At 42.0% G+C, this 12,749-nt stretch overlaps 2 protein-coding genes across 2 annotated transcripts; both read left to right on the plus strand.

Moving 5' to 3' along the window:
• The first annotated feature begins 7,459 nt into the window (after positions 1-7,459).
• On the plus strand, positions 7,460-9,874 carry LOC145955039 (uncharacterized). Its single transcript, XM_083069738.1, has 3 exons — positions 7,460-7,760; positions 8,219-9,411; positions 9,482-9,874. The coding sequence occupies exons 1-3, from the start codon at positions 7,460-7,462 to the stop codon at positions 9,872-9,874; spliced, it is 1,887 nt and encodes a 628-aa protein (XP_082925864.1).
• A 1,614-nt stretch (positions 9,875-11,488) lies between these two features.
• Positions 11,489-12,169, plus strand: LOC145955045 (uncharacterized). Its single transcript, XM_083069743.1, has one exon. It carries the CDS (start codon positions 11,489-11,491, stop codon positions 12,167-12,169), a length of 681 nt encoding a protein of 226 aa, XP_082925869.1.
• Positions 12,170-12,749: the final 580 nt, after the last annotated feature.

Here is a 12,749-nt window from a genome sequence, read left to right on the forward strand (position 1 = left end):
CTCTTTGTATTCACTTTTGAGAATAATGAAATTTGAGAGCTTATTCAGCCAAATTTCGTTCAAGAGTCACCATGAGAGAAAGCTTCACCTTAGGAACCCTTCTAGGATTTCCTCCTCTTTGAAGTGAGCTTTCCCTTGCACCTTAAGCTTGGATGCTTCCATCCAAGGCTTAAGCCTTATTCCAACCGAGAATCATCCTTCTTCAAGTGTTCTTAGCTGCGGATTCAAGTCTCCTTTGAAGAGATCCAAGCCTAGGCAAATTCAAGGAGAAGAACATCCTTCACTTCTCCTAGTATTTCCATCATTTTTGGTATCAAGAGCAAGGTCTTCAAGGAGATAAGTGTTCTTCATTTTTGTGTCCGTGTTCTTGTGTTCTTGTGTTTGTCTTGGCTTAATTTGAGTTTCAATTTTCGGATCTATATTGTTGATGTTCTTGTGTTCATAGATCCATTGGTTGATTGTTCTTGATTTTTCTTCCTCAATCAACTTGTTTAGGAACTTTTTGCTTGTGCTTATAATTTGTTTTCTTTGAGTTTCTCCATTCTTGTATGTGTCCGTGATTGGACCTCATGCATACATTGCATTTAGATTTTGGTTTTTAATTCATGTTTTGTCTTAGTATGTTTGTGTAGTCTTTATATGTCTTAAAATTCCTTGAATAGCATGTTGCCTAAATTTTCTTTGTGTCTAGTTCATCAATTTGTTGCTCTCGGATTGCTTATTGTCCTTGCCTCCTATATGTGCTTTTTCTTTTACCTTATTGTGTTCATAACTTGCTATTAGTTCTAGTAAGTTTCTTTAGAGTTAGGTTTCCATTGTGTCTTAAGTTTTCAAATCACATTTCCATTGAAAAATCTTATAAAAAAATTTTGTGACTCAAAATTTCAAGTGCTTAATCTTACTTCTAGTGCACTATCTTTTGGATTCAAATTTTAAAAAGTAAATAGGCTGAAAACAGAGACAAAAACAGAGCCTAAATCAAAAGAAAAGTACAAAGATTCAAAGAAGAAAAGTGTACAAAAGAATCCAAGACAAAACCTAAAAACTAGTGCACTAGTTTCCTTGTTTTCACTTGAATTTTTGTCTAACTTGTAGTCACGGTTTCTATAGCTTGGAATCTTAGAAAAATTTGAAACAAAAGGCAAATATACTCTCTGGACTCTTAACTTGAATATAGAAAAAGAAAGAATTAAAAAAAAAATTAGAGAAAGCATTTTAAAGTGAAAAAGCCGAGAGGTGTACATTGGTGAAAAATCACTTGATTCCTTGTTATTGTTTTGACTACTACTTGTGCTATACTTATCCAATTGCTTTCAAATTTTTTTTGTTTTGTTCATCTACTCTAGTACCTATCTAGGAACATTCCTAACTGAGTGCTAGCTTTATTTGGAGTCTTATTTTCCAGTTTTACTTGTTGAACCTCTTTGAGTCTTGTCATATATACATATTACTCTTAACTTTTGGTATAAGCTTTCCAAATTGTGCTTTATTGCTTGTCTAGTTTTCTTTCAATAATTTCCCTGTGCTGGAAGTGGCCTCAAATCCTTGCTCAAGGATCAAGCATTGCTCAACAAAGAGTAGGAAAAGTTTGGACACTAAGACCTAAAAATTTGACCTAATTTAGTGACCAAAACTTCTCCTAAACTTCCTTCACTTGAGTGACCATTCCTTTCACCTTGTGAGGCAGCCACCATTAACCTCTTTGTTGTGTTTCTTTTGCAGGTCCAGTAGCATCATATTGAAGGATTAGTGGCGGATTAAACACTTGATTAAGTGTTGGAAAATTTGCACAACAATCCGTCACTAAATTGGTCACCAAAACCGCCATTTATTGCTTTCTAGGCTAGTTTAAATTTTGCAATCTCTCTTGTATTTTAAAATCAATTTGTAAAGCTTGGAGGGAGTATTAAGAAGCTGGTCAGGTATATCTAACTCCTTGTTAGCATCCTCACGTGTAGTGCTAGTGGAAGTGGCTTGGAAATTTCATATGTTTCAAGCTTCCACTTAGGATATCCGACTAGTTGCTTACATTGTTTCCTTTAAGTTCTTTGTCTTTTAATTGCTTTATTTTGCTGCCTTGAAACGTCTAGACTTGTGTAGATTTACTTGCTCACGTTTAGTTTAGTCTCAAAAACAAACAAATTGTGAAAAAGCATTCAAAATTTTTGTGAAAAGTTTTGGGGAATTGGAAGTATCACAAAGGAGTTTAGTGATTTCCACTTGAAAAGGCTTGGTTATTAAGTGGCTCTTTGTAGCTCACCTCCCTTGATAGTGCAACTTGTACACTTAGACTTCCAAGTGCTATTTTCATTCCTAGAAAATACCAAAAACATTTTATAACTTTTTGCATAGCATATACAAAAAAAAAAAAAAATTCTTTTGTTTAATCATGAGAAAATATTTCTCAAGTGGTAGTGAATTAAGCTCTCCAAAAGGTTTTTCACATTCTACTCAAAGGCTTAAATCACTAACACCTTGGACAAAGCAAGAAGTTTTACAAAAAGAAAAAGAAAAACTTGAAAAAAAAGCACAAATTGCAATTTTAGAGGAAGAAATTCACATTATTAAACAAAAGAGAGAGAAACTTTTAGCAAAAGAAAAATTGAGAAAAACAAGAGAAAAAGAAAGAAAAAAGGCATTGCTCTTAGGGAAGAGTAAGGAGGAAAATAATTCCTCTAAAGGACTTGTGAGTGAAGAAAGTTGTTCTACCACTAAAAATCATTTACAAAATACTCTCTTCATAAATAAAGACCTTAACTCTTACCCTAATCATACCACTAGTCATGAAGTAGAGATTCAAGAACAAATCATTCTAAAGAAAAATGAATCTCAACTTCAAGATGTAGTGAAGAAGGAGTGGACTACATTTAGTTCCACTTCTTGTGCTACTTCCTTGGAGGTGCCCAAGGAAGATAGCCTTCCTCTCTTTAGGAATCCTTCTACCATAGTTGTTCTAATAAAGCACCCAAATTTTGGAATATATTGTTTGATAGATACATCTTGTCATATTTCATATTCTATTTTTGATCTTATGGGAAGTTCATCTTTATTTGGACTTAATTTGCACCCTTCCCTACAAGACAAAAATAGTTTATATGAGTTTTCAAGATTTTCCAAGACATTTTATCTACCAAACAATATGATTCAAAATTGTTTAGGACGTTTTCTAGTATTCTTTTCTTTATATTTTAGGAAAAGCCTAGGCTACCATTTAGGGTATTTTAGGCAAGATATTGTAGTGTTTAAAAATCATTCTTTTCATTGTCTTAGTCATAGTGTTATTACATTCTTAGGTTTTACTTCTAGGTTATGCTTAGGAGAGGAGCCTATTTCTACTTTTAGGGAGTCTAATTTTGATAGTTTATTTTTTCTTAGGCTAGATATAAGGACTCCTCTTAGGATCCATAATCCATTTTCTCATCATAAACATGTCACCTCTTATACATGGTTTGTTGTGTATGTAGGTGATGTTTCTTATTCCATGCATCCTCGTGATTTGAGGACAAATCCTTTTCAAGAGGGAGGGGATGATGGAATCCTGCCTAGGAAGGCAAGAGGTGACATATTGAAGGAGCCAAGAGGAGTTGGCTAGACATGAAGGTTTGGGCCAGTCAGGGCCCAATGGGCTTGATGGGCCTGGGAAGGCCCAAGTTGAACTTTTCATGGGCCATATTTTGTTATAGCTATTTTCATATGTTTTGTATACATCATGTTAGTATAGGTATCATATATTTTGGTCTTGTATTTTGGACCACATAGAGTAGCATTTTAGGTTTTAGGCTTGTTGGGCCTAGTTTTGGGCTTCATGGGCCTTTGGGCTTTTGGTACCCAATATTGGGCTCATTTTCATTCTTGTAATTTTTCCTTTCCATTGTATTTGTTTGACCATTGTATTTAGGTCATTAGATTAGGAATATACAAGAATTACTTAAATAGGTAAAATAGGTTAAACTAGGTTTAATTTGGAAGTCATTTAAGTTACATTTGAGTCACATGTTTAGCACCATGGGTGGCTGAACATGTGCCACTCAAATTAACCCTAAATAACTCTCAAATCAAACCTAAATGCATCTAGGCACCTAAATTTTCGGACTAGCACATGGGAGCCAAAATTTGAATTCAAATTTCAAGTTTGAATTCAAATTTTGGGCGCCACATGTAGCCTTGGATTTAGGCGCCCAAAGTTGCACACTTGGAACCCTACTTAAGTGATTCTTCCACTCTTTGTATTCACTTTTGAGAATAATGAAATTTGAGAGCTTATTCAGCCAAATTTCGTTCAAGAGTCACCATGAGAGAAAGCTTCACCTTAGGAACCCTTCTAGGATTTCCTCCTCTTTGAAGTGAGCTTTCCCTTGCACCTTAAGCTTGGATGCTTCCATCCAAGGCTTAAGCCTTATTCCAACCGAGAATCATCCTTCTTCAAGTGTTCTTAGCTGCGGATTCAAGTCTCCTTTGAAGAGATCCAAGCCTAGGCAAATTCAAGGAGAAGAACATCCTTCACTTCTCCTAGTATTTCCATCACCGCTTCAACTCTACAGTATGTTTTCTATATGTGATTGTTTGTAATCCTTGTCTATTCTGGCATAAGTACTTTTTGAAGCAATAATTTTTTCCTCCTTAGTTTATTTTTTATATTTTAGGTTCACACTAATATAAGTGTCAACATTATAATAAACAAACAATGGATGCCACAAACACAATTCTTAAGAAAGTTTTGCGGTATCAGTCATGATGTTAAACAAACGTTGCCTTTGAAATGATAAGTGAACTTGATTTGACAGTGATTGATGGAGAAGGTAGGAGGAGTGAATGTAGTTCTTCTCCTTAGCTTTTCCTAGGCACGGATCTTCTTCAAAGGAGCTTGGAACCGAATGGAATGTAGGCTAGAATGGAGGAATTTCGGAGGAACAAAGGCCTAAGCCTTGAAGGGAAGTATCCAAGCTTAAGAAGCAATGGATTGCTCACTTCAAAAGGGGGGAAGAAGATGAACTTTCCTAGGGTTTTGAGGTGAGAACTCTTGGTGACTTTGAAGGGGAAACTCGGCAATAATGCTCTCAAATTTCATTAATCTCAAGTGAATACAAGAAGTGTGGAGGGAAACATTTATAGAACCGGTTAAGGAAGCCACTTGGCGCCAATGTGAAGGGTTCACATGTGGCGCCAAGATTTGAATTCAAATTTTCAAATTTGAATTCAAATCTCTCACCACATGTATGACACCGGACACTTAGGTGCTAAAGTGAATTAAGGTTTGATTTAGCTTGAATTTAGGGTTACATTTGGGTCTCACATGTGCAGCCAAGGTGGCACCATCCATGTGACTCCAAATGTAACTTAAATGCAAGCTAAATTAAACCTAGTTTAACCTAATCCTATTTAACAAGTTTTCCTCCTAATTCCTAGACTAATGACCTAAATACAATGGTCAAAGTAATACAATGAAATAGGAAAAATTACAAGAAAGAAAATCAGCCCAATATTGGGTATCAAAAGCCCAAAGCCCAAGAAGCCCAAATACAAGCCCAAAACTCATAAACCCTAATCTATGGTCAAAATACAAGACCAAATCAAAGTAACTTCCTATTCTAAGAATGTGCTATAAAACATGGTGTTTAATCAAGTAGAGTCCAAGTGAGAAGCACCCTAGGCCCTCCAAGCCCATTAGGCCCACTAAGCTCTGAAGCTGACAAGTCTTCAAGTAATCTCCTGGCCATAGCTCTAGTGGTTGGGCCTTTAGCCCATGCTCTTCCATCAGTGACTTTAGGTTTGTAGTATGTGTTCATAAGCTCATGGAAACTACTTTCTGTACTAAATAGTCTGTTTCTGTAGTGAATGTCACTGTCACTGATCCAAATTTCCAAAGGCCATGTTGAATTATTGCTACCTATATTTTTGGTAGTTTACTTGAAAATGATTTTGAGCCTTTTGTTTTTTGTAATACTAGTATTTAACTCAATTATGTCGTTCTATGGAAAAATTCATTTGTATTTTATGTAATCTCTGTGATGCTAACAAAGTGTTTTTTTTCAATTTTTTATTTATAAAGAAGTTGATAAGTGTACCGGAGGGACCCTATCGGTCACGTGAACCAACATGTGCCGTTCCGTCAGACACCCACGCGAACTAACCATACCTACATGAACCTTGACGTTAGCATCGACTCGGCATACAGCCGAAGGTCGAGAATAGTCTGCTAGTAATATCGGCTCGGCTGAAGGCCGATGCAAACAGCATGATACACCTCCGTACATTACGTATCGGCTCAGCCAAACGCCGACCAAATAAGGTAACCGAGTAAACATTTGTTGGCCCGGTCAACAACCGAAGACGTGCAACTTCCTAAGCCTTAGCCTGTCGGCTCGGCGATCTGCCGAAAGGTAAAATGGATTATAGTACAAATCACAGTTAACAAGGATAAGCGCATGATTAAGACATGATTAGCTGATTAGCATCGTATTACCTAATTTGGTAAGTGTCAGAAAAGGCCCACCATGTTTAGGCCCATGTCAAGTATTATAAATAGGTCACACGTAACGAGCCCTAGAAAATCGTGCTTGTCCTGACTTGAGTGTCGGAGTTCCTTTTGCAGGTACCTCCCCCCCTGAAGTGTCCACCAGAAGTATCTGTTCGGCCCTTCACCACCTAGAAGACTGCGAGTGTACCATCAGGAAGGTACATTTTGGCGCCCACCGTGGGGCCGAACGGATAGCTGTGAAGACTTTTTGAAGACATTATGGCAAAGACAAGAAGAAACAACGTTGAAGACCACCAGTCTGAAGATGAGCACCCGTCAGGGGCAGACAATGCCGAGACGGTAGAGGAGACAAACTTGACCGACATGGTGCGCCAAATGAAGGAAGAAATGGCCACCATGAAACAACAACGGGAGAGAGATGCTTCCGAGATGGCTGCGTTGCGAGAAGAGAATGTTGCCCTCAAAAATCAATACCGGGATCCCACATGGAAACCCTCTGAGACGACCCACACTCAGGGGTCGTTCCATTCGCACGGCCATCACACCTCTATCCCTCACACTTCTGTTGCTGCCCTAGGCATCCATGCTTCGGTCAGTCGACCGATGCAACCAATGCCGGCCAGAGCACACCGACACCCCTTCACACCAAACATCATGCAGTCTGCACTTCTTGACCATTGGAAGTCCTTGCCACTCGACAAGTACGATGGTACCACCGACCCAGATGAGCACGTGGATGTGTTCTTAACTCAAGTTACTCTGAGCACTACTGACGACGCCGCCTTGTGCCGAATCTTCCCAACATCATTAAAGGGGCGAGCGCTGAGCTGGTTTACTCGACTTCCTGCTAACTCGATTGACTCGTTTAGCACGTTAGCTTCCCAATTCACCATTCAATTCGCTACATGCTGACCCCACCAGTTGACCTCTTTGGCGCTAGTTAGTATCCGTCAGGAGAAGAAGGAATTCCTTCGGGCGTTCATGAGCCGGTTTAACAAAGCGGCGCTCGAAATCCGAGACCTGAATCCTGCTGTAGCTCTACACCACCTTACCACCGCCTTGAAACTGGGGCCCTTCGCCAACAACATTTGTAAGAAACCTCCCACTGCCATGGATGATTTGTGTCGGCGAGCCGACAAATACATGCAGATGGAAGAATTGGCTGAATTCCGGAACCAGACCCGAGCGGAGGTGTCGGCAAAACCTGATAGCTGGCCGATACTAATTTTCGCAGTCGTCCGAAAGAGCTTATTCCTCATAAGAAGCCTCCTCGCGGGCAAAGGTACTCCCAATATCACCACTCAATACAAGCAGATCGGCCGTCCTAGAGCACTTGCCTTAGAAGTGCTAGCAGTCCCGAAACGAGCTTCAACCCCCCCAGGGCCGATACAACAAAGTCTTGCAGGTACCATCGCAATCGAGGGCATTCAATAGAGGAATGCGTGGCCTTGAAGGACAAAATTGAAGACCTAATCAAGCAGGGGCAACTACAAGGTTTCATAGACCGTCCGAACTCATCCTGACACGCCGACCGGTCTCGGCGACATGATCAGCCCGAGCAGAGGAGAACAAGAACACACTCATACAGAGAACGTAGTCGGTCAAGAGAGAGGAGAGAGAACGAGCCTTCGGCACAACCTCGACGAGTCATCAACACCATAGCCGGTGGATTCGTTGGCGGGGGCTCATCCTCATCGACCCAACGGAGACACCTGCAAGCCGTTCGGCATGTTCATGCAGTGGAAACAGTTCGTCGTCGCCTTGCCACCATCACTTTCACCGACACTGACTTCAAAGGCATCGACCCGGACCAGGATGATCCGATGGTAATCAGCGTTGAAATTCACAACTGTATTGTGCGTAAGACGTTGGTTGATCAGGGAAGTTCAGCTGACATCCTGTATTGGAACACGTTCAAGCAGTTGGGTTTTCCAGAATCCGAGCTAGTCTCTTATGATGAACCTCTGGTTGGGTTCTCAGGTGAACGAGTCAAGACAAAAGGGTATATCAAGTTATCAACCCGATTTGGGTTTGAAGGAGCCGAATACCGAGACATTTCGGTTAAATATGTGGTAGTTCACGCCAGCACATCTTATAATATTCTGCTCAGTCGACCATCCCTGAATCGGCTCGGGGCAGTCATGTCCACTCCTCATTTATCCATGAAGTTCCCGGCCAAATCAGGACGAGTCATCACAGTCCATGCCGATCAGAAAACCACGCGAGAATGCTACTTTGCCAGCCTGAGATTACTAACAGTGAATGACGAAGCGCCTAAGGAGCCGAGGGGCGTTCACTCGGTGTCACAACAATCGGCCATGGACCTCGACCCTCGGATCGATCAGGAAGAAAGGGTAGAACCTATTGAAGACAAGCAACCTCTCCGGGTAGGAGTCTCTGACTCCGAACTCACTTACCTTGGAACTGTCCTCTTCGAACAAGAGAAATTAGCTATCGGACAGGTAGTTCTTGACAATAGAGATTTGTTTGCATGGCATCCCTCCGACATGCCCGGCATCGACCCAGATTTTCTTTTCCATAAGCTCTCAATCAGTAAGGAGGCAAGGCCGATCGCTCAACGGCGTCGGAAGGCTGGGGAAGAAAGGAAGGCAGCGATAGAGGTGGAGGTATCAAAGTTGCTAGAGGCTCAGTTCATCCGAGAAGTACACTATACAACATGGCTGACCAATGTTGTCATGGTCCGGATGTCGAATGGAAAATGGCGTATGTGTACTGATTATACCAACCTGAACAAGACCTGTCCGAAAGACGCATACCCCTTGCCCAATATTGACCGACTCTTTGATGGGGCATCCGGTCACAGATTCTTATCTTTCCTTGATGCATACACAGGATACAACCAGATCCGTATGCACCCTCAATACGAAGAGAAGACGACGTTCATTACCGAAATGGCCAACTACTGCTACCGAGTAATGCCGTTCGGCTTGAAAAATGTCGGAGCAACATTAGCGATTGATGAATAAGATTTTCCATTACCAGATTGGTCGGAGCATGGAAGTTTATGTTGACGACATGGTTGTAAAGTCGAATAACATCTCCGCCCATGTGCGCGACTTGGCTGAAGTATTCCAAGCGCTTCGACAACACCAAATGAGGCTGAATCCCGAGAAGTGCGTGTTTGGGGTCTCAGGAGGGAAGTTTTTGGGATTCATGTTGTCTAACCGAGGCATTGAGGCAAACCCAGACAAGTGCCAGGCTATATTGGACATGAAGAGCCCTGGTACTGTTAAAGAAGCACAAAAGCTAGCAGGCCGACTCACCTCGCTCTCCCGATTCCTTCCTCGCCTGGCCGAAATAGCCCAACCGATCCTACTCCTGCTAAAGAAAACAGAGCACTTCAGCTGGACTCAAGAGTGTGAGGAGTCATTCTAGCAATTCAAGGAACGTCTTAGCACGCCTCCCATACTCTCCAAACCAGTTAGCAACTCTGACATGATAGTCTACCTGGCCGTATCAAGCTATTCGGTGAGTGTCGTCTTAGTACAAGAAAATCAAGGTAACCAGCAACCCGTGTACTTTATCAGTCAGACATTGCAGGAGGCCAAGAGGTGTTACCAGTTGTTGGAAAAAGTGGCTTTGAGCCTCATTAATATCGCCCGCCGGTTAAGGCAATATTTCCAAAGTCACAAGGTAGTAGTCTGAACCGATTGCCCGATCACAAAGGTCCTCCGGAAGCCAGAGATCGCTGGCCGGATAATGGCATGGTCGATAGAACTCTCAGATTTTGATGTGACTTTTTGAGCCTAGGGGTTCTATCAAGTCGCAGCATCTAGCCGACTTTGTCAACGAGCTCACCCCCTTGGGATGTTTTGAAGATGAACCATGGACCATGCACGTCGATGGGTCGTCCAATGCCCAAGGTAGCGGTGCCAGAATAATACTCGCTAGCCCGTCAGGTATAACAGTCGAACAATCCCTTCGGTTCGGCTTTCGTGTGTCAAATAACCAAGCAGAGTATGAAGCTTTACTGGCTGGGATGCGGTTGTGATGGAATCATGCCTAGGAAAGCAAGGGGTGACATATTGAAGGAGCCAAGAGGAGTGGGTTAGACATGGAGGATTAGGCCAGTCAAGGCCCAATGGGCCCGATGGGCTTGGAAGGCCCAAGTTGAATTTCTCATGGGCTATATCTTGTTTTAGCTATTTCCTTATATCTTGTATATATCATGTTAGTATAGGTTTCCTATATTTTGGTCTTGTATTTTGGACCACATAGAGTAGCATTTTAGGTTTTAGGCTTGTTGGGCCTAGTTTTGGGCTTCATGGGCCTTTGGGCTTTTGGTACCCAATATTGGGCTCATTTTCATTCTTGTAATTTTTCCTTTCCATTGTATTTGCTTGGCCATTGTATTTAGGCCATTAGAATAGGAAATTAGAAGGATTAAGTAATAAAGCATGAATCATAGAATGTTAATTACATTTAGGAGTAATTAGAGTTTCATTTGAGTCACATGTTTTGTGCCAAAGGTGGTTGCACATGTGTACATTCAAATGAACCCTAAATTACCTCTAAATGCAATTAATAATCTAGAAGGAAGGGCTGCACATGGCTTAGGACAAGTGGACGTTCAATTTGAATTCAAATTCAAATTTGAATTCAAATTGGCGCCACTTTTAGTGCACATGTGATGGCTCCTTGATCCGTGGGTTTATATGCTTGAATCCTTCACTATTGAAAACACTTTTGAATGAATGAGAATTCTGAATTTTACTTCAGCCATATTCTCTCCAAGAGTCACCAAAATCTCACTAAACCTAGTCTTAGGAAAACCTCCATTCCTAAGCTTGAAAGTGAGCTTTCATTTGGATCTTTAGCTTGGATGCTTCCATCCTTAGCTTAGGGATTCTCCTATCATTCCATTCATCTTCCTCCATCATTCAATCCGTGGAAAGCTCAAGGAAAAGGTCTTCAAATTTCGGAGAAGGTCACAAGAAGCAAGAATCACTCCATTGCTTCAACCTAAACTCCATCAGGTTGGCAACTGAAATGGGTGTAAAAAAAGTCATATGCTGGACCGACTTGAAAATCGTGGCCGAACAGGTCAACGATAATTTCCAAGTCAAGGATTCGAATTTGTTGCAATACTATCACTTATTCCAAAGACTGAAGGATGGTTTCAGTGAAGTTCAAGTACGGCATATCCTGCATAATAACAACGAACGAGCCGATCAGTTAGCTCGGCTCGCCAGTAGCCGAAAGCCCGGGCAGTTGCGCAACACCATTCATCTTGAAATTTCGTCCCCAAGTGTAACAGCCGAATGCATGGCAGTAGATGATGACGCACCCTCATGGATCACTCCTATCCGGAAGTATATCATTGATGGAGAACTTCCGGCCGACCCAATGGAAGCAAAGAAAATGCGCACACAAGCGGCTCGGTATTTAATGGTGGCCGACGAACTTTACCGGCAAGGATTCTCCACCCCGCTACTTAAATGCATTGACAGTCGCCAAGCCGATTACGTCTTACGAGAAATTCACGAGGGTATATGCGGCTCCCACTCGGGCGGACGAACCATGGCGGCTAAAGTCTTGCGAGCCAGTTATTATTGGCCGACTCTGAAGGGAGATTGCGTCGAGTTTGTCAAGAAATGCGTACAGTGTCAAAAGCACGGGAATCTCATCCTTGCCTCGGCCGCCGAGTTACACAGCATCAGCTCTCCGTGACCGTTCTCATTATGGGGTATCGACGTACTTGGACCGTTCCCTATGGAAAAAGGGCAAGTTAAGTTTCTCCTGGCCGCAGTAGATTATTTTACAAAATGGATAGAAGCCGAACCGCTCACCTGTATCTCCTGTATCTCCGTAGCCAATGTCCAGAAGTTTGTTTGGAAAAATCTGGTTACCCGCTTCGGCATCCCGTACGCCATCGTTTCGGACAATGGCCTTCAATTCACTGACAAGAAGTTCAACGTTTTCATTGAAAACCTCAGCATTCGGCACCGGTTCACATCAGTCGAGCATCCTCAGTCAAATGGGAAGGCTGAAGCAGCGAACAAGGTTATACTCACTGAACTCAAAAAGCGGCTCGGTTCGGCAAAAGGAGCATGGGCTGAAGAGTTACCGGAAGTCATTTGGGCATACCAATGTACACCACAATCAACAACCAAGGAGACACCTTTTCGCCTAACATACGGAACGGACGCGATGATCCCGGTTGAGGTGGGGGAACCATCCTTCCGACGACAACACTTCCATGAGGATTCTAACGACAGTTCACTCTGGGCCGAACTCGATGTTCTCGACG

Source organism: Cajanus cajan, chromosome 1 (assembly GCF_000230855.2).
Source record: "Cajanus cajan strain Asha chromosome 1, NIPB_CcT2T_4, whole genome shotgun sequence".
Taxonomy (NCBI): Eukaryota; Viridiplantae; Streptophyta; class Magnoliopsida; order Fabales; family Fabaceae; genus Cajanus; species Cajanus cajan.